General features: G+C 51.7%; 9 protein-coding genes across 9 annotated transcripts; 6 read left to right on the top strand and 3 right to left on the bottom strand.

Moving 5' to 3' along the window:
* Positions 1 to 175: 175 nt before the first annotated feature.
* Positions 176 to 1180, bottom strand: MRS44_016097 (uncharacterized protein; the record flags this gene model as incomplete). Its single annotated transcript, XM_046277811.2, has 1 exon — positions 176 to 1180. One exon carries the CDS (start codon positions 1178 to 1180, stop codon positions 176 to 178), a length of 1005 nt encoding a protein of 334 aa, XP_046125261.2.
* An 859-nt stretch (positions 1181 to 2039) lies between these two features.
* On the top strand, positions 2040 to 3311 carry MRS44_016098 (uncharacterized protein; the record flags this gene model as incomplete). The annotated part of the gene is made up of 4 exons (XM_065617892.1): positions 2040 to 2289; positions 2342 to 2710; positions 2769 to 2885; positions 2944 to 3311. The coding sequence occupies 4 exons, from the start codon at positions 2040 to 2042 to the stop codon at positions 3309 to 3311; spliced, it is 1104 nt and encodes a 367-aa protein (XP_065473964.1).
* An 896-nt stretch (positions 3312 to 4207) lies between these two features.
* MRS44_016099 (uncharacterized protein) lies at positions 4208 to 5652 on the bottom strand (the record flags this gene model as incomplete). Its single annotated transcript, XM_065617893.1, has 3 exons — positions 4208 to 4298; positions 4716 to 4905; positions 4965 to 5652. 3 exons carry the CDS (start codon positions 5650 to 5652, stop codon positions 4208 to 4210), a joined length of 969 nt encoding a protein of 322 aa, XP_065473965.1.
* A 2163-nt stretch (positions 5653 to 7815) lies between these two features.
* On the top strand, positions 7816 to 8658 carry MRS44_016100 (uncharacterized protein; the record flags this gene model as incomplete). The annotated part of the gene is made up of 1 exon (XM_046282831.2): positions 7816 to 8658. One exon carries the CDS (start codon positions 7816 to 7818, stop codon positions 8656 to 8658), a length of 843 nt encoding a protein of 280 aa, XP_046125258.2.
* Positions 8659 to 8975: 317 nt separating this feature from the next.
* On the top strand, positions 8976 to 9878 carry MRS44_016101 (uncharacterized protein; the record flags this gene model as incomplete). Its single annotated transcript, XM_065617894.1, has 1 exon — positions 8976 to 9878. One exon carries the CDS (start codon positions 8976 to 8978, stop codon positions 9876 to 9878), a length of 903 nt encoding a protein of 300 aa, XP_065473966.1.
* Positions 9879 to 10016: 138 nt separating this feature from the next.
* MRS44_016102 (uncharacterized protein) lies at positions 10017 to 12233 on the bottom strand (the record flags this gene model as incomplete). The annotated part of the gene is made up of 4 exons (XM_065617895.1): positions 10017 to 10976; positions 11030 to 11177; positions 11233 to 11920; positions 11984 to 12233. 4 exons carry the CDS (start codon positions 12231 to 12233, stop codon positions 10017 to 10019), a joined length of 2046 nt encoding a protein of 681 aa, XP_065473967.1.
* Positions 12234 to 12713: 480 nt separating this feature from the next.
* Positions 12714 to 14285, top strand: MRS44_016103 (uncharacterized protein; the record flags this gene model as incomplete). Its single annotated transcript, XM_046273168.2, has 2 exons — positions 12714 to 12858; positions 12922 to 14285. The coding sequence occupies 2 exons, from the start codon at positions 12714 to 12716 to the stop codon at positions 14283 to 14285; spliced, it is 1509 nt and encodes a 502-aa protein (XP_046125255.2).
* Positions 14286 to 15725: 1440 nt separating this feature from the next.
* Positions 15726 to 17909, top strand: MRS44_016104 (uncharacterized protein; the record flags this gene model as incomplete). Its single annotated transcript, XM_065617896.1, has 3 exons — positions 15726 to 15941; positions 15991 to 17770; positions 17821 to 17909. 3 exons carry the CDS (start codon positions 15726 to 15728, stop codon positions 17907 to 17909), a joined length of 2085 nt encoding a protein of 694 aa, XP_065473968.1.
* Positions 17910 to 18321: 412 nt separating this feature from the next.
* On the top strand, positions 18322 to 19407 carry MRS44_016105 (uncharacterized protein; the record flags this gene model as incomplete). Its single annotated transcript, XM_046271702.2, has 1 exon — positions 18322 to 19407. The coding sequence occupies one exon, from the start codon at positions 18322 to 18324 to the stop codon at positions 19405 to 19407; it is 1086 nt and encodes a 361-aa protein (XP_046125253.2).
* Positions 19408 to 19632: the final 225 nt, after the last annotated feature.

The following is a 19632-nucleotide window of genomic DNA, read 5'->3' on the forward strand; positions in this document are numbered from 1 at the left end:
TCAGACGTGATTCGCCACCCTATACTCAGTACGCCACGCCCCGTTGCAACTGCCAACATAAACCCAAGCAGGTTACGGTTTACTACGTTGGGAACCTTGACCGTCACACTAAATTATAAATATTCAGCTATTTCAAAGCTAACAAAGGGCGCTCCATAGAGAAATAATACATATATTACAGCAGGCTGCTTCTACCCATGGCATCCCTTAGCAACTCCTGCATCCAGTTGGGCCAACCCTTTATAGTGCTAAAGAAGGATACATTCTCTGGCAGAATTACTTGGCCGCCCCGGCGGGCAAAAACCTGTTGCAGCGTACGGCCCGCAACTTCCTGGGGCGACAGCATCTTGCCGTCCCTACGCTCAATCTCGTCGGCGTTGTCAGGGGACATCGGGGTCCGCACCCAGCCGGGCTGGACTATCGTGGTTATGATCCCGTTGGCTTTGTACTTGGTCTTAAGCTCGGAGTTCAGGCCCTCGTGGAACGTCAGGGAAGCAGCCTTTGAGGCGCAGTAGTCGACCATTCTTGGCAGTGCCATATAGGCCGTGACGCTCGAAGTGGTAACGACTTGTCCCTTGTTTTCCTTGATCATGCTAGGCAGGAACTCCTTGGTCAATAGCCAAAGAGCGATTGTATTGACGCCGAAGATTTTGGGGAGGAACTCGGCGGGTGTTTCGAGAATCGTATGGGGCGCGGCAATCCCAGCGTTGTTGATCAGGATGGTCGGGTTGCCAAAGGTCTTTCGGATCGTCGCCGCCGCCTCTGCGATAGCGGCCGCCGACGTAATATCGGTTTTAACGTACAGGATCAGGGGGTTTCCCCTCATATCATCGGGGAGCGGAAGAACGTCGAGGATGGCGACCTTGACCCGCTTGTGGATGAGGCCAAGGACGAGCTCCCTCCCAATGCCGCCGCAGCCGCCAGTCACAACAGCAACTTCTTCATCCCAGTTCCAGCCGGCGTAGGCCGCCACGCGCCAATTGTTCAAAGCCCACGCATTCAGTGCTCTGTTGGCGACTTTGGTGAGGCTCAGGCCAAGGGCAGCGCCGAGGAGCGCCTTCACGCCTCCGCGGCCGATGATTGGGGAAAGGTAGGGGTTCTGCAGCACGAGGTCGGTGTACTGCGAGGGACCATATGCTATGGAGGCAAGGACGGCGGAGGCGGGGAGGAGGAGACTCATTGCGGCGTTGGGATCGCAGTTCAGTGAGAAGACGGGGTGAAAACAAGTCCAAGTCAAGCATAAAATCAACGAGACTTAAGAGAGTCTACTTCAACCTGGGTCTATCGGGCTAGTCTAGCGGCCCAAAGTCCGATAAGCGAGCCCTTCCTCGGCTAACCTTGTCTTGACTTCTCCGAACGGACGCCGAGTAAAAGCTGCATATTGCCTACTTTGTATCATGCGGACGATTTTATACCCCGTTGAACGTTAGACTGTGCTATGAACCAACTCACTATTAATTTAGGCAATGATCGTTGATGTACGGGGAACGCGCTTTTATAATTCGTCCGGACGCTTGATATGAGGGCGACAAGACCAGCCCGCCTAATATTACGGGGACATCTTCAATTTAATCGACTTCTCCGCGACACGGGGCGCGATAAAGGCTATTCCGAGCGTGTCCGATTTATTATGTCATAGCACGTCTTTCCACCATCTCTTCCACCGAGACGGTCGAAGGTAGGTGAAACCTCTATACTTTCTCGCTTGATTCAACTAGCAGTTTCATTTACCCCGACGGCCTAATAGTTGATCCGACTGCCCCTTATGTACGTGGACGTTGTCCTAGTACCAAAGGAGCGGTAGAATTCGCCCGAGGCCCGAAGCTCGAGGCCCAATCTACCCGGCTCATACTGGCACCTGGGTTAAATCTTGGTTTGGTATATGTGAGTTATGATACGTAGTGAAATACAACAGAATCAGTCAAGAACAGACGCCGTGTTAAATACCCCCCGACGTGGTTTCGATCTATGTCGTGAGCGTCTCCGAAACTCCCTCAACCGCACACATTAGATCACCAAGTCAACAAATCGCCGCAACCATGTCCACCATTAAATTCGCGATCCCCAAAGGCTCTACCGTTCTGGTCACAGGCGCCAGCGGTCTCGTAGGCTCCCATGTTGCCGACCAGTTCCTTCAGTTTGGGTACAAAGTCCGCGGCACCGCTCGCAACACGAAGAAGAGCGCCTGGCTTAGCGACGTCTTCGACAAGAAGTACGGAACGGGTCAATTTGAGCTGCTATCTATCCCAGATATGTCGGCCGATGACGCATTTACCGAAGCTGTTAAGGGTACACGAGCATCCTCCCCCCCAGCGTGCTAACCAGACGCTAATCTCGTTAGGCGTGTCGGCCGTCGCTCATGTGGCATCCGTCATGACATTCGACCCTGACCCTAACAAGGTCATCCCTACTGTCATTGCTGGCGCTGTCAATGCACTTAAGGCCGCTTTCGCAGAGCCAAGCGTCAAGCGTTTTGTCTACACGTCCTCTTCGACGGCCGCGTTGCTGCCCAAGCCAAATGTGCCTGGAATCGTCGTGACGGAGAACACCTGGAACGATGAAGCCGTCAAGCTAGCCTGGTCGTTCACGGCCTACTCAGCGGAGCAGGCTAACTTGACTTATGCTGCCAGCAAGACTCAAGCAGAACAGGAAGTTTGGAAGTTTTATAACGAGAATAAACACAAGCGCCCCGACCTGGTCGTTAACACTGGTGAGCCTGATGCCACCAAAGGACGAGTTCCGCCGCTAAAAAATAAAAGTGCTCCCAGACTGCAACTTTGGCAAGAGTCTCGACGTTGTTAACCAGGGACACCCGTCTACGTCGGGGCTCCTCGTCTTCCTATGGCAAAACCAGAACCTGGAGATCCTGAAACAGTTCGATCCCCGTACGACGGCCCCCTGCTACCTTGAGCAGCTTAGCAATTCACTGACATAGACTCAAAGGACACTTCGTCGACGTCCAAGATACTGGGATCCTCCACGTTGCCGCGGCCGTCCACCCCGATGTCAAGGACGAGCGTATCTTTGCCTTCGCGGAACCCTTCAACTGGGACAAGGTCCTAGATATATTGCGAAAGCAGAATCCAGATGTAACTTTCATTGACAACTTCCAAACCGATCAGGATCTCAGTGAGATCAAGCCGAAAGCTAGGGCAGAGCAGCTTCTGCGAGACTTGGGAAGACCGGGGTGGACGTCTCTGGAAGATGGTATTTTGCTGAACACCGAAGACCTCCGTCAGGGAGGTGTGGGATGGTCCCCAATGGCGGGCAATCTTGCTATGAGTTTGGACGCCATCCGAGGTGCGAATTAGCACACACGCTTGGTTTGATGAAGATGAGGACGTGTAGTCCCGTCTCTCGGGGCCGTCGGCCTTCAGGAGGAAGAAGTGGAGGGGGTGGATAGTTTCGTATGAACTGCACGGCGGGTGTCATCGAGAAGTCTTTAGTGCTATCCATGTTATCGTGTTGCAGTATCTCAACTCGTCCATCTGAATCGGAGGAGTAGATGTAATCGCCTCGCGGAATGTCGACAATGCAGTCCACATCGCCAACGCACTACGCCGTACCTAAGGCACGCAGGGCGGAATCGCCTGGTGCTCAGCACCTTGAACTCACCGGTTTTCGTATCAGCCGATCCAGGTTCAATGAATTTTCGTCCGCTTTCGGAACTTCGGCCGAAAATGTTAAATGGGTAATTATGATCGCCATTCTGACAGAGTTATCATCTAACGAGGCCCAGAGGTGCCACCGGGAGGTGGCCTCCACCTCTGGGAATGCCGACGGTGAATCATTGAAGCTTAATACGCTTGGGAAGAAAATTCGGATAGGGGCGCGCTTGCTAACTTGTTTCCAGATGCCATTACCCCTACATTCCTCCAGATCCCCCGTCAAACACTCGCTTCACTCTACCTCTTCGTACATTTATTAGCTAAGCTTAGTGGGATACAACTGGTCTGCTTAAAGGCCAGATTCTCTCCAAACATTGTATTAAGTCCTTAGCATAACTACCCAACCGAGTATATTAACTAGCTGGGCTATTATGCAATGTGTATCCTAAAACAGGGTAGGAAAAAGAAGGAAAGGAGTGAAGAATGGGAAGGCCCAAGAACTCAAGTTCTTGGGCTCATCTTGGGCTTTAGTGCTTGTGGTTATTAATCGAGAGTGTGACTCGAGACCCCCCCCCCCCCCACGAGCCCAGCACTTTACATTAAGTGTGGGTGGGCCAAGCCTTTGCTAGAAACTCTTCCACATCCTGCAGGAGGGCTTCAGGCTGCTCCCAGTGCCGCGAAATGTCCACCCTATAGATATTGTATTAGTACGTATAGTAAGATAAGCAGGTCGTAATTACGATGCAAACTCAAAATTCGGACGATACGTGCCTTGTCATGTCTCTTATAGAACGCCAGGTTGGGATAGATCTGCTCCGCCCACGCTTCGGGTACCAGAATGTTCTCTGCTGGGAATACCGAATACCCAAACGGCTTTTCCTTGGAAGTTGGGACCGAGAAGTACCCCCGAGGACGCAGAAAGCTGCCAGGGCACGGTACGGATACAGACTCCTCGGGAAAGTGTCGGTGTACCAGTAGAAGCCCACCAGTGTTAGAATCGTTTCAAGAGGTAGGGGATATCGCTGATCGGGCCACTCGATGAGCTTTTCGCCCAATCCTGAGAAGGGTCAGCCACAGTTTCAAGCCAAGACCCGCGGGGTAGCCCACCAGGACAATAGCGCAAGAGGGCTTGAGGAGAGGGCTAGGCCGATGGTGGACGGTCGCTGGCCGTGCTCTAGGATGTATGCCGAGCCAGTCGAGCTGAAGTTCAGCATGCGCTGGACGTGATCTACTTCCTCCTGCGTTAGGTTATCGGAGCTGAGGAGTTCATCCGAGGACGAAGGAGCCAGCATGTTGACTATAGCTCGTTAGTGAAAGCCCAGGCACCAAGTTCCTCTTCACTATGGGGTGACTTACTGTGAAATGCCTTGCATGCCGAGTATTCGGCACACAGAATCCGAGCCAGAAAGCTTCCAATGTCACCTCCCTGGACAGCAAAGCCGTTGCCAAACCCAAGGTCTGCCATCAACTGATGCAAGAGGCGCGCTGCTGCGTCTAGCGTGAGCTCCACATGTGACGGGCCGCCAGAGAGTCCGTAGTGCGGGAGTGAAGGCACAATAATGTGGTAGGGTAGGGTCTCCGGGGTATATCTCTTGCGTAGCAGGTCCAGCATAGGGAGAAACTCAAGGAACGACCCGGGCCAACCGTGAAGGAGCAGGAGAGGAATCGCGTCCTCCTTGGTAGAGAAGAGAGCAGCGAAGTGAAGGGTGGTAGCTCCGACGTCGGAGTCTTTGACGGTCAGTTTGAAGTTGGGTACCGAGTTAATGTGCTTCTCTTGCTTGCGCCAGTCGAGCTTGAGCCAGGCCTGTTTTGCCCCGGCAAGCCAGCGCCGTGTTGTGCCAAACGTCGAGTCGCCGCGGTCGTCGTACCATGTCTTGGAGCCTACTTTCGACACGGTGAGGATGGTTTGGAATTCCCTGATATGTTCGTCGGGTACTCGAAGGGTGAATTTATCCAAGGCTGCCGCTGCGGCCCGGGGAGGGGAGCTGAAGGCCGAGGCGACTGCCAAGGACGCGAAGCACACGAGAAGGTTACCGCACCGCATATTGTCAGTGTCGCTTCAGCGTTGCGTTGACATCACGAGAGGGGACAAGAAAGCGGCCGAACGCGAATAAATACAACGGAACGGTCATCTCAGCCTCACTGGTATGGAAGTGACATGACAGGCAATGATCCCTGAGGATTATTGCGGAGCGGGAAATGGAAGATTTGATGTTCTCGTATTGTTCTCCGCCGCTCCGCAACATCGGGACTTTCGACCGCGAGACGCCGAACAAATATCAATTCACGTAATAAAAGTCGGCCGAGTAGTCATATTCAACTCGATATATGGCTTTACTACATTAAGCTTTGGCCCGCTCAAAAATTCCGGAACACTTCCATCCCGCTATATTACACCGAGTGGGATACTAGGATTATGATAATTAATAATACTAAGGACGGAACCTTCTTTCACGGCGCCCGAGACGGACCAAAGATTTTAGTACAGCTACACAATCTCTCTAGTTACTATTCCGTTTCAGGAATTATCCCCATAAAGGATAATATCTTGCCGTCGTCAATTCATTTCATGCACCGACTCTTACATAATTCAGCATAAACCAGTTCCACCGCCGCGAGTTATTAAGCATATTTGGAAAGAGCCCTTCACAAGTTAAGCCTCCGGGTGGCAATGTTCCAGTACGGAGAAATTCACGCAGTGCTAAGCCAGGCATGCGAATGCCACAACAATAAAACAGTGACCATATCCCATAACTTCAACGAGTCAAGAGCCAACATGAACACCCTCCGCTTTCTTTGCGAACTTCAGCAGACAAATTGGATCGTACGTTGTCGACAAGATCAACAACGGGTAGGTCGTCACCGCACAGCTCCCTGGCTTGAAGTTCTGCGTTCGCGGGATCTGCCATTGTTGCTTGGCATAGTATGCTTGGCTCTCGGAGAAGGCGAACGAAGATGGATTATACAACGGGGCATGAATGTCGAGCAATCCCGTTCTCGAGATTGGCCAGTGCTTCGAACACGACTCGCTGTCATTATTTCTCACAACATCGATGGCGTCGTCGGTCTGCTGGGAGTAGCCTTCGATGCCGTAATCGAGGGATGCGCTTATCGCATTGCCACATATTAGTTCTTTGAGTCGAGTCGTGAAGTCGAACCACGTAGCTTGTTCGTATATGTGCTCGAAGACTGCGCTCCACAGCGTAATGTAGCCAAGAGTCCCGTAGGTAGTAGCATTGATAGAGACAGGGAGCGGTTCTTCGTCAAGTCCTTGCTAGAAGGTGACGGCCTTGCGCTGTAGTTATTCCTCAGAACTAGCAAGGCCCGATGGAGCGCACCTATTGGCCGACTTGATGTGCTTGTTAAAGAATCCGTCGAGAACGTTTTATATATCAATGAAGTCGTCTTCTCGTACGGAGGTTAGAGCAGGCAATTATATACCCCATGAGAGGTTTAATCTTTCATGATAATGCGGCTAGGGATGACTCTTCTACTGCGGGCAGCAAAAGGTTAAAAAAAAGGCAACTATGTTAGCATTGGGTTATGATGCTATGATGTGTTGACAATGTGTTCTTTTTTATAGTTGAAGCCCGGCCCTTGATGGGTTAACTGAGCCAGAAGATCGATGAAGTCGTCTTTAAGAATGAGGTCCTCGTAGCACTGAATTTGGTTAACCACGCCATCTATAATGACGCGGTGAGAGGGCTCAGGAAAAAGCGATATATGTGTATCCGAGTAAGGTTCCGTAACTGAATCCCCAGTAGACCATGTCCTTTTTGCCGATCGCGTGTTAATATACTTACCGTGCTCGGCGAGTCTCTCTTTGGTCGGCGGATCGAAGGGTGACGTTGTGGACGGTCAACACATGCTTTCGATAATGATCCAAGGTGCGACGCTACCCCAGATCCGAACGGCACTACTAATCACTAATCACTGATGGGTATATGTCAGCTTACGAGTATATGTTCTCTTCTATGCCGCTTATGCATGTCAGATTAAAGGATCCGACGCTCGTAATCATTTGGCGGAGACGAGAATCCCAAAGCACGGCTCAAATATCCCCTCAGCCTGCTCCTTTTTTCCTGTCAACTGTCTTCTGGCTCAGTTATCCCATTAAGGGCTGGGCTTCAACTATAACAAGGAGCGCAATAGTTTTCCTGTCAAGTTTCTTAAATCGACCGTCTCTCCATCATACAGAACAGACAGAATGTCCACCCCAAACCCCATCATTGAACACTTCAATACGGACGCCGCAGTTTACGAAGCTCGCACAGGCGGCTGCACACGTGAGCTGGCAGAGCATTGCATCGGCCTCGCCGAGAACGTCAAGCCAATAGATGACAAATCGATAATCCTCGACAATGCCTGCGGCACCGGCATCGTTATTGACATACTTCTCCAGTCTAGAGACGCCTCGACTGTTCAGCCAGAAATTCATGCTGTCGATGGCGCCGAGAACATGGTTCGCATCACGGCAGAGAGGATTCCTTCTGGCACCAAAGCCCACACCGCGACAATGATGGGAGAGGAGCTAGCCTTCCCTGACGGCACCTTCAGCCACTCGTTTACCAACATGGGCTTGATGTTCTTCGCCGACCCAGCCAAAGGAGCCAAGGAGATCTGGCGCACGTTGCAGCCCGGCGGGGTTGCCGTAGTCACCACCTGGACAGCACCCCGAAATGTCGACGTTATCCGCCATGTGCAGATGCAGATCAAGCCCGAGGACCCGCCCTTCCAGGTCCCAGTGTCGCCTGAATGGCTGAAAACAGAACATACAGTTGGCTTGCTAACCCAAGCCGGGTTCCGGGACATTCAGTCCAGTGAGGTCGAGGTCCACTTCGGCGCAGAAACAGCCGAGGTTGTGGCGAACATCTTGATGAAGGGGATGGGTGCGATGGTTTTTGCTGCATGGACGGATACCGAGAGGAAGAAGGCGAGCGAGCTGATAGTGGATGCTGTGAACAAGGTCGCGGTAACTTTCACAAGGGGAGACGGTCAGGGTGTTGGGATACAGCTCAGGGCAGGTATTATTATTGGACGAAAGGAGTGATCCATACAAAATGTTGCCGTGGGGGAGTAACCCCGAGATGGCTTCGGCCTAACTTGCCATGGAAGACAAGGCAGGCCCACCAAGCCAAACAGTTCGGGATTACTCTCCGCATTGAGCTTCGGGGGCGACAAAGCGTGCATAACAAGTATCTCTCAGGCATTAAATACTTTCATGGTGCTATTTCTTATCTATTGATGTACCAACGTGCCGGTGTTTAACATCCGACATCTGATTATCACCTCCTTCTTTGCTTCCCATCATCCACCAAAGTCTCTCTAAGCCCTCTCGCCATACTCATATCAAACTCCTTCGCAATCATGGCTCCACATTCGAACACCGATATCGAATCTCCAACAACCGATCGCCTATCGTCAGAGAAGAAGCGTTGGGTTCCCCATGCCAAAGAGGACAAGACGGCTCTCGAAGCCCTTTCTCAGGGCATGACCCTGGCGGGCATTCCCAAGTTTCCCTCCTACCACGAAGAGCGAACCCATATCCTTGAGCACATGGCCTCTGCCTTTCGCATCTTCGCTCGCAAGGGTTTCGCCGAGGGCATGGCTGGCCACATATCTGTTCGAGATCCCGAGAACCCTCACACTTTCTGGACCAACCCACTCAGCCGTCCATGGCCATTGATGCTGGCCTCCGACATGGTCCTTGTCGACTACGATGGAAAAGCCGTTGGGGGCAACATGAGCCGACCCTCCAATGCGGCAGGCTTTCTTATTCACAGCGCTCTACACAAGGCGAGGCCTGATGTCAACGCTGCCTGCCATGCGCATACGGTTTATGGAAAGGCTTGGTCAACTTTCGGCAGGCCGCTCGAGATGATCAATCAAGATGCGTGCGTCTTCTACGGCAAGGCACAGGCAGTCTACGAGGATTTTGGGGGTGTCGTCTTTGACGAAGACGAAGGAAAGAGACTCGCTGATGCACTCGGGCCAGAGGGCAAAGTCATGACACTCACAAACCATGGTCTCTTGACAGTTGGCCAAACGGTTGACGAGGCAGCCTACCTATTCACGTTGATGGAGAAGAGCTGCCAGATCCAATTGCTTGCGGAAGCTGCTGCCGCAAACGGCATTCCTAAGCGAATTATCGACGACGATGTCGCTGCCTACACGTTCAAGATGACTTCGAGTGCAGAGAGTTTGTACTGCGAGTTTCAGCCCGACTTTGAGGTTGAGGATGCTTTGAGTAATGGAGCATTCCGCAAATGAATGAGAGGTAGATTTCGCGTACCGAGTTTGACATTAGCTGAGAGAACATTTATGCATATCGAACGAGGAGGAACGAGTGCATCATTTTGGCATTCATAACCACCAACTCAACATATCCATTCAAGGCAAAACCCCGTATCATGTGAGAACCAATGCCAACTGTCTGTCTCTGACCATGTCCATCCAGGTCATGTTCTCATTCCCCTTTTGTCTGCGAAGCGCCCAGAAATCTCGTAAAAACTCGGCGGCAAAGCCAAAATTTTGCATCCCGCTCGACCTTGAACAATCTTGCAGGCGCTTGTAGAAGCGAGCCTGTAGATCAGGATCGACAGCTTCCGCCCCGGCGATGAAACCTGGCCAGACGATACCACAGTTGACCAGCGAAAAGTTGCGCTGCTCTTGTTCAAACGCCTCAAGATTTGCGATTGTCTTTTCCACAAATGGTTGTAGGAGGAAGGGGTGTAGCTGGCGGACGCGTCGATAGAAGAAGATCAAGACTGCGCAGTGGAAGGCCGTGATGAGATGGGACATGATGGCTCGGTTGGCAAAGGCGGCGATTGGATCGTCTGAGTCTCCTTCAGTGCCATCGTTGTAGTTGTTCCATGAGCAGATTTCACCCTCCAGCACTGCGCATCGGTTCTCAAGCTCCGTAGTCATGGAGAGCTCGGAGAATCGTCTTCTGTGCATCGAGATTTCATTCGCCAGGAACGTGGCACGCGAGATGAAGGACAGAAGGTCTTGAGGGAAACCATAGATTTCCTTGAAAAAGGCGGGATTTTCCTGGTCCTCAAGTCCTCCGAAGAGCCCAAACTCGAAGGCCATGCCGCACGACTCATCAAGATCTCTCCCCAAGCACAGACTATGTGTTCGCAACGATGGGAACAGCATACTCTCTGGAGCGCGCGATAGGCTTGCGAGGGGCTGCTTCTCGGGAGGGTACATGTAGGTGCTCTCCTCAATGACTCGGAGGAACAAGTAGATGGAGTGAAGTAGCTTGACCTTCCTCGATTTGTTCACCTTTGGTGCTCCCCGAAGGCTGATGAATAGTTCGGCGTTGAGCAGATATGAACGGGCTTCCTCTTGTTGACCAGTGACGACCTATTTCATTTGAGCTTGATGTGAGAAGAAGGCCAGGGCATAAGAGGACTTACAGAAATGGTGACCATTGTCAAGATGGCCATGAGAATATCTTTGTACTTTGAACTCTTCTCACCTGCCAGCTCCGTCTCGCAGGCCCATTCCAGTTCCTTTCTTGCTCCACGACGAAAGCCCTCTCCAACGTTGCGCCAGTATGTTGTACTGTCTTTTTGTTGGCGGTGGATGTTGTCCCAAATTGAAGGCACTGACAGCCAACACTGCATAGAAGAGCGACGTGTGGGCGTGCTTGGTCCTTTTGAATATGCTCAGCTCTGATAGAGCGGAGAGGGCGCGTGGAAAGTGTAGGATAGACCAAGGAGATTTGCGAACGCGAAGGGGAGAGAAGAGCTTTCCCATCTGGGACTTGTAATGTTCAAGAAGGAAGTGTGCATGGGACGAAACAGATGTATCAAGGGAGAGCGTGAAATCATAGTTGACGTGCAAGTCCCAAGGAGAGGGACTTGCTGTTCGAGCAATAGGGATGGGCGACGCCCTAGGTATCATGGAAAAGGACGACAAGTCCACGCCGAGGTCGTCCGAGTTATCAACACCAAGGAGAATATCATCCAGCGCCGAAATGTTCCCCGTTTCGAGGAGAGCAGTCTCAGGCCATGAGCAAGGGTTGGGTGCGCTGGGAATGTCTACGTTGACGATCTCCTGCAGGCCGTGAGAGGAAAGTGGTTCGTGTAGTACCACCGTATGATCCGGGTGCACATGAATGGGTTCAGCTGCTACTTCAGAAGTCGGTTCACCATCATTGGCCGAAAAGACCAAGAATGGGCCGTCCGGTGGCAGTTCACATATCTGGCTCTCGCAGCCGGAGTCGAGGGCACTCAGAACTTGATCGATTTCATCCTCATCGATCACCTCTTGCATGTGCCTAGACATGGCCGCCCGCTGTGACTCTTGAAGGATATGTTAGCATGGTGGTGGTCCCAAATGAATAGATGGACCTAATCCATACATACCGGTAAAGAGTATACGACGACTGTGTCCGTCGTCATTCTGCTTGACATCACCTTGAGGCCCAGTCCCGTCAGGCGAAAAGTGCACAAACCGGATCTTGGCTTCATAGCCGCCGCAGACGAGCCGTGATCGCTGGCATTGGCGACAGATTGGATGGGTCTCATCACACTTGACCTTGCGGGTTCTGCATGTCAAACAGCCCCCGAAGGAGCGAATTCGAGGCCCTGTCTTGGGTTTCCGCGTCCGCCGCATGCTGATTTCCCTTTCCCCAGCAAAGATTCTGGGGAAGATTACGATATCGGGATGCCTTGCAGTATTAAGATTCCTCGCTCCACACTCGCCAATTACCTGATGATAAGCGGAACGATAACTGCGGGGTTTTGTTGGATACGGATGTGGGTTTCTATGCCCAGGAAGAGCTAGGCGAGGTTCGCTAAGACTTTCCGTTGACGGGCTAAGCCAATGAGATGGCCGATGATGACTCGTGTGATAAGCATTGACGAGGTGTTTGATGTGACGTACCTCTTGAGACTGGCTCGGTGTTACTTACCAGCAGACTAGGATTGAGTCCTCGCCGCTAATCGGAACCCATGCCGGAAGTGCAACCAACCATCACAGGCCGAATAACATGCGTATATAACGTCGAAAGACTCTTCAGAATAGGTCTCGTTCATCACAACCAGCCTTGTGGTTTGAGTATCTATTTACGCCCTTACGGTTTCTTAATTCGCAATGACGGGCGTTCAAAACACGGCAATGGAGAAGACGAACGTCGATTTCAAGAATGACGACTTCAACGACCTTGAGTCGTCTTCTGTCAATGCTGCAGATCCCAGCAACAGCGTTGTCATAGACCCGGAAGCTGAGCGTTCATACGGTAAGATTTGATGAAGTCATTCCATGTTGCCTGTTCCCCAAATCACTGACTGGAAATCCGTAGTCAAGAAACTGGACATGTTCCTCTTGCCATTCCTCTCTCTCATGTACTTCTTCAACGCCGTCGACCGCTCCAACCTGGGCAACGCAAAGACAGACGGATTGGAAGAGGACCTCAATTTCAAGGGCAATGAGTACAGCCTTCTCATCCTGCTCTTCTACATCCCCTTTGGCACCCTGGATCTCCCACTCAACCTGCTCACGAAGAAGTTCTCTGCAAAGTGGGTTCTGCCTACGTTGATGGTCGGTTGGGGCGGCATTGCCACCGTGCAGATTGCTTGCAAGAACTTTGCCGGTATTCTTGTCCTGCGTCTGATTCTCGGTGCATGCGAGGCTGGTTTCTTTGCCGGTGTCGTCTTCTACTTCACCTTGTTCTACCGTCGTTCTGAGCTGGGTTTCCGGATCGCCATCTTCTTCGGCAGTGCCCTGCTGGCGGCTGCCTTTAGTGGTGCCATCTCCTACGGTGTCTTCCAGATCGAGGGAACCAAACTCCAGGGCTGGCAGTGGCTGATGCTTATCGAAGGCGTTTTGACCGTCATCGTCGGTGCTATCTCCTTCTTCTGGCTGCCTGCTTCCCCAGCCACGGCGTGGTTCTTGAACGACCGGGAGAAGGCTGCAGCTCGCGCCCGAACCCTTCGTGATGGCTCGAATGCGGTTGAGACTAATTTTTCCTGGAAGGAGTGTTTCTCCACGTGGAAGGACTGGAAGTTTGGTCTGTGGTGCATCATCAACTTCACGTATCCCGTCGCCTTCGCGACTACATCCAACTTCCTGCCACAGATCGTTCAGCGACTGGGATACTCAGTCATCAAGACCAACTTGTACACGGTTGCACCCAACGCTGTTGGGTTCGTCGTGCTTCTCGTCGTCGCCAAGTCTTCCGATTACTTCCACGAGCGAACGTTCCACGTCTTCGGGGCATTGGCCACATCACTGGTTGGCATGATCATCCTCATCACTATCGACGTCTTGAACCACCGAGCTGTGGCTTACTTTGCCTGCTTCCTCATGGCCTCTGGCTCCTACATTCCTTCTTGTCTCATTCAGTCTTGGCACAACAACAACAACCTGAATGAGAGCAGCCGAGCCGCAACGACTGGTCTGCTTGTCGGCCTGGGCAACTTTGCAGGAATCATGTCGGCTGCTACATTCCGCACTGAGTACGCGCCCAAGTATATCCCTACTCTGATCCTCACCTGCTGCTGCAACGTCATTGCCATGACTGGGATTGTGATTCTGGGTGGATGGATGAAGATGGAAAACCGCAGGAGGAACAAGGTGCAAGGCGTGAATCTTCGGGCTCAGGATGTCGATACTTCGGAGCTTCCTGATGGAGAGAAGTCTCCCAAGTTCCGATTCTTCACTTAGGGGGCCGGGAACAATCCAGAATAACTATTCGGTGATATGGGGGCATTGCCCAGACACAATCTAGATGACGGGGACAACTACTAGGTTGCAATAATTGGTCAGTAGCAGACAGCATCTCGATCAAGTAGTAACGCAATTATTTTATGTGTACCATTTAGTCCAGCTTTGAATCCTTGCCCCCAAATACAGATCAAACCATTGAGTGCATTTTTGCAGAAATCGCCAGGCCCAAAAGCCTAAAAAATTCATTGCCAAACTACAACATATGTGCGTCAGTTTCTTGAATGGCATTGTACTTGTTGTGTGAGAATGTGGAGGATTGCAATCGCAGGGTCTGAAAAGTACGTGGTTTTGCGTGGGTATAATGAGGCTTGTTTTCCTCCCTAGGTCTAAGTGTCGCTGCCCGCACCTCTTGAGGTTGCTGTGGCTGTGTAAGGATGTGGCTAAACTAAGGACGCCACTAATGACGTCAACAGGTCTCAATGCCCTTGGGTTACAGAGTAGAGGCGAATTAAGCTAGTCGAGGCACTCACGAATGCAACTGCTCATGCTCTCATTCGGAAAATACCTCCAGTCTCTTATACATGAAGGTCGACTCCCCGTATAGATGGAACTTTTCATTCTTCTTTCAGGGTCTTTTCTACTATCCCAAGTTGTCCAAATGACTAAACCGTATGTCCATACCTACCTACCCTGTACACAAATTGACGAGAAGCATTACCCCCTCAGTTTTCCAGCAACAACAAACCAGTGGACCGTCGACTTGATGCCTTGCCCTTGATTACAATGAGGAACTGGTACCAGGGATTGGATCCATATCTCTCACATGAGGCTTCGTTCAGCACAGGGTTCCATCGACCGGAACTACCCTGCTCTTCCGACGAAGTCGATAGCTCCTCATTTGTCAACACTTGGACATCCCGGAGTGGAGTAAAAGGATCATCGAACCTCACAGCACCTCTAAGAGAGACTCGGAGGATCTCAGACTCTCCATCTTGACTCTTTCTCACGTCCTACTGCGGTAGACTCAATCCGAGGCTACGCTACCATGGACCGTGATAGAGCTTGGAAGATAGATAAGACCGAGTCCATAATTCACAGACATTTTTAAGACCTGGAATGTCAATTCAAGCATCCCAGTGGTTGGTTCTACCGACTCTAATCAGGCATGTTTATTCTCATGCAACTCGCCAGTTACAGCAAGTCACAGCTTATCATCCTCGCTTAGAGAAAAAGGGAAAGTCTTTTCTGGTGTGATCCCAGTGGGCCAATCATAACGAGGGCGGAAATTCGCTAGCGTTCGGAGTCTCGCGAGAATCCTTGTCTCGGTTGCTAGTACATTTAAGGCACGCCCCCGGATTTGCAATATCCCCGACGTCCAGTAACATTATCTGACCAGGCACTGCTGCATTATTTGCATAAATCCTTATCCAGTCCAACATGGCTACACTCAACCTTGTCGAAGCTTCCCTTGAAGACTTGCAGAATGCATTGTCCTCAGGGTCATTGACCAGCGTTGATCTGACCGCCCGTTACCTCCGCCGCATCAGCACGTATGATTGCAGAAACATCGCCCTCAACGCTATCCCTGTCCTGAACAAGAACATTTTCGAAGAGGCAGCGAGATCCGATGATCATCGTGCGTCTGGAGAGCCTGTGCGGCCCCTAGAGGGGCATCCCCTTCACTATCAAGGACAGCTTCAAGGCCAAGGGAATGACTGCTGCGGCAGGGTCGCCTGCGTTCAAAGACCTTGTTGCCAATGAAGATGCTTTCATAGTCAAGACAATCCGCGACGCAGGCGCTGTCCTTGTCGGTCGCACAAATATGCCGGCTGTCGCTTGCGGTGGCATGCAGCGGGGCATCTATGGTCGTGCCGAAAACCCATACAATCCCGACTATCTCGCTGCAGCCTTTGCGTCGGGGTCTTCCAATGGGTCTGCCGCCTCTACTGCTGCATCGTTCGCCGCCTTTGGACTTGGCGCCGAGACGGTGTCGTCTGGGCGCTCACCCGCCTCGAACAATGGCTTGGTCGCTTATACTCCCTCGAGAAGTTTCCTCTCGGTTCGGGGTAATTGGCCCTTGTATCCGACGTGTGACGTGCCCGTTCCACACACGCGATCCATAAAGGATCTTTTGGCTCTCTTGGACGTCGTCGCTGTCAAGGACCCGATAGAGAAGGGCGAGTTTTTGGCGAGAGCAAAAGTTTGTCGACATCCAGGAGTCCTGGCAGGACAAGCCAAAAGGCTCGTTCAAAAAGATTTCCTCCTTCAAGTCCTTGTCTGGTCTGCGAATCGCGGTCCCCGAGATGTTCATCGGCGGCCCGGCACCGGAGGGTGCAAGACAAGACAAGTGGAAACAAGCCCAGCTGTTGTCGAGCTATGGAACCAAGCACGGCAAGATCTCGAAGCACTCGGTGCCGAAATTGTCTTGGTTCCTGATTTCCCCCCGATGACGGCATACGAGAATGATGATCTATTGCCAGAGGGGTGCCCGAGACGCCCGAAAGACTGGAATGCGATGGAGAGAGGAGCCTTAATTGCGCATGCCTGGAATGATTTCTTAAAGGACTTCAACGACTCTACCCTCCCCGACCTCTTCGCCGTCGACCCTTTCAATATTTATCCCGACTCGCTTCGCACGGAACCTGAGTTGCGACATTTCGAAACTGCCAATGCCATTCAATATCACGAGCTAGCAGATTACCTCCGCAACACAACCTTTTTCGGAGTAGACGGCATCGAAGAAGCTGTCAAGGCCCTAGAAGGTATGCGTAAAGTCCTTCTCGAGGATTGGCTTAAGGGCCTTGGCTGCGACTGCGTTGCATTCCCTGCAGCTGGGGACGTCGGGCCAGCCAACGCGGACTCGAGCTTCGAAGGCTCAGACCTGGCGTGGAGGAATGGCACTTATTACAGCAACGGTAATAGGGCCATGCGTCACTTGGGAATCCCTTCGGTCTCAGTGCCGATGGGACTGATGAGCGACAAGAGGGTCCCGGTAAACTTGACAATTGCTGGTCGAGCGTATGATGATGTCAAGCTACTCCAGTGGGCGAATGCGTACGAAGCAAAAACGCACCATCGCATCCCTCCACCTCATACTCCTGCTCTAGAGTCTGATGTTGTTCCCTTGTCGAACACGAAGCGCCAGGTCAATTTGCCCCGCCCTCAATTGATTGTCGAGAAATTCGAAGTCACCCCGAAGGATGACGGAACTTCACTTGGTGTGGCTTTGCAAGGCACAGTCACCATTCCTTCTCCCATGACTGGGCCACCAGAGCTGGACATGACAATTGATGCCTCTTCTGTCCCATCGGATAAGATTTCAGTCAAAGAACTCCCAAAGACAGGAGAGGGAGAAGCACAATTCTCTTTTACCGTGGACACAATCACTCCCAAGCCGGTTGAGAGGCAAGGATTGGATAAGACATGGGCCCCCGTCACTCGGGACATGACAATGGCCGTTGTATTGGCCAGGGCCGCTCCTGGTGGGCGACCAACTGGTTGGTTAGGATTAAAATAACTGTGCATGGAATAGACGAGAAGATAATGGGGTTCAATGCGTGCAAGATCCCATCGTATAATGAATCTCGAAAGCAGCGTCTCTGCCCCATGTGCAACCCTTGACCTCTTGAAGGGCTGATCGTAATTGTTGCAAGAATTCTTATCTACTAGGACTCCCCTCTCACCAGGCATTCCATTACCCAAAACCTTCCTGCTGCCCATCCCCGTATCCCCGCTCCAGGATCATGTAGATTTTGGGATGCATGGCGGATAGATACCGCGAAGCGGCGCCGTTAGCTCTTTTCCTGGCTCGGGAAAAACTGCCGTTACAGAAATCATTAGGTAATGACCCAGCGAGATCAATATTTGCTTGTGGGTGTCTAACGGGCGCAATGCAAGCGGGAGAAAATCTGAAGGATTGAAGAGATGCCCCGCGAGGCAGTATTTAGAAGTGAGGCATTCTCAGCAACTCAACAACCCTCAAACGACACATACAGACTCGAGTAGTCATCTAGATCTGCCCATTCTATCCGTCATGTCTCACCCTGCAACCGCAACAGAAATACCGCATCACATCGTCTTCCTCGAAGCAGCAAATGCACCGCTTCCAAAGTTCGCCTTCCCTCACACATACTGCCGTTACCAAAGCACCCAGCCTCATGAAATACCAGAGCGTATCAAAGACGCGACAATTGTCATTCTCGGGGGCTTCGCACCCATCACTCCGGAGCATCTTGAGCACGCTCCTCAGTTACAGTGCGTCGCCCTCACTGCAACGGGGTTCGATTGGTTAGACAGGCAAGCGTTTGCGGAGAGAGGCATCACCGTCGTCAACTGCCCGCAGAACAATGTGGATGCGGTTGGAGAGCATTTTTTGGCACTCTACTTTGCTGCTCGAAGAAAGATTGTTGAAGTCCACAATGCCGTCACCGCACCGGAAAGTTACTGGGTAAAAGAAGGCTCCTTGACACCCCGGTGGAAACAGGGGGCGCCTCTGAGCTGTCAGCAAGAAGTCCTGGGCATTATCGGATACGGGTCACTCGGTCGCAAGGTCGAGAGCTTGGCCAGAGGCGTGGGGTTTGGGGAAATCCTGATTGCAGAGCGCAAGGGTGAAAGCAACGTCCGCGATGGGAGGGTTCATTTTGAGCATCTCCTTAAAGCGGCCACGACTATTACCGTTTGTTGCCCAAGAGAACTAGGGACGCTGGGCCTTATTTCTGCCCCGGAATTTAAGATGATGAAGCCAGAGTCGCTACTTCTGAACATTTCAAGAGGGGGAATCGTCTGCGAAAGTGCCCTGGCAACAGCGTTGAAACAAGGCACCATCTTTGGAGCTGCGACAGATGTGCTCGAGACGGAGCCTGGTGGTATTGAAACCACGCCTCTGATTCCAGATGTTGCAAACGGCGAAGAGCCGGTACCTAACCTAACCATCACTAGTCATATCGCATGGTTTTCTCAGAAGACTATTGAGAATCTTGATCGCATGCTGAGACTTGGGATTGAGGGGTTTGTGAAGGACACACTGCTGGAGCAAGCATCGAGGGCGACTGTTATTGTACATAAAGGAGAGGTTTCGAGGGCGACTGTTATTGTACATAAAGGAGAGGTTTTCAAGTAACATGACAAGAAACTAGCTTCAGTCATCATAATTCTATCGTGAAATTAATACGTCGTGATATACTTCAATGTGTGTGTATATACTCGTTATATCTTTAACAAAATACTTTGTGATCTTAGCTGTTAACAATACTTAGTTATATCAACCCTCTAATTTATATATCACCAGACCTGACCTTCTCGCTTGGACTCCACGCCGCCTTCGCCTACTAACAAGACTGTAAAT

The sequence above is a fragment of the Fusarium solani genome, assembly GCF_023522795.1.
Source record: "Fusarium solani strain SB1 chromosome Unknown bctg00000012, whole genome shotgun sequence".
Lineage (NCBI taxonomy): Eukaryota > Fungi > Ascomycota > Sordariomycetes > Hypocreales > Nectriaceae > Fusarium > Fusarium solani.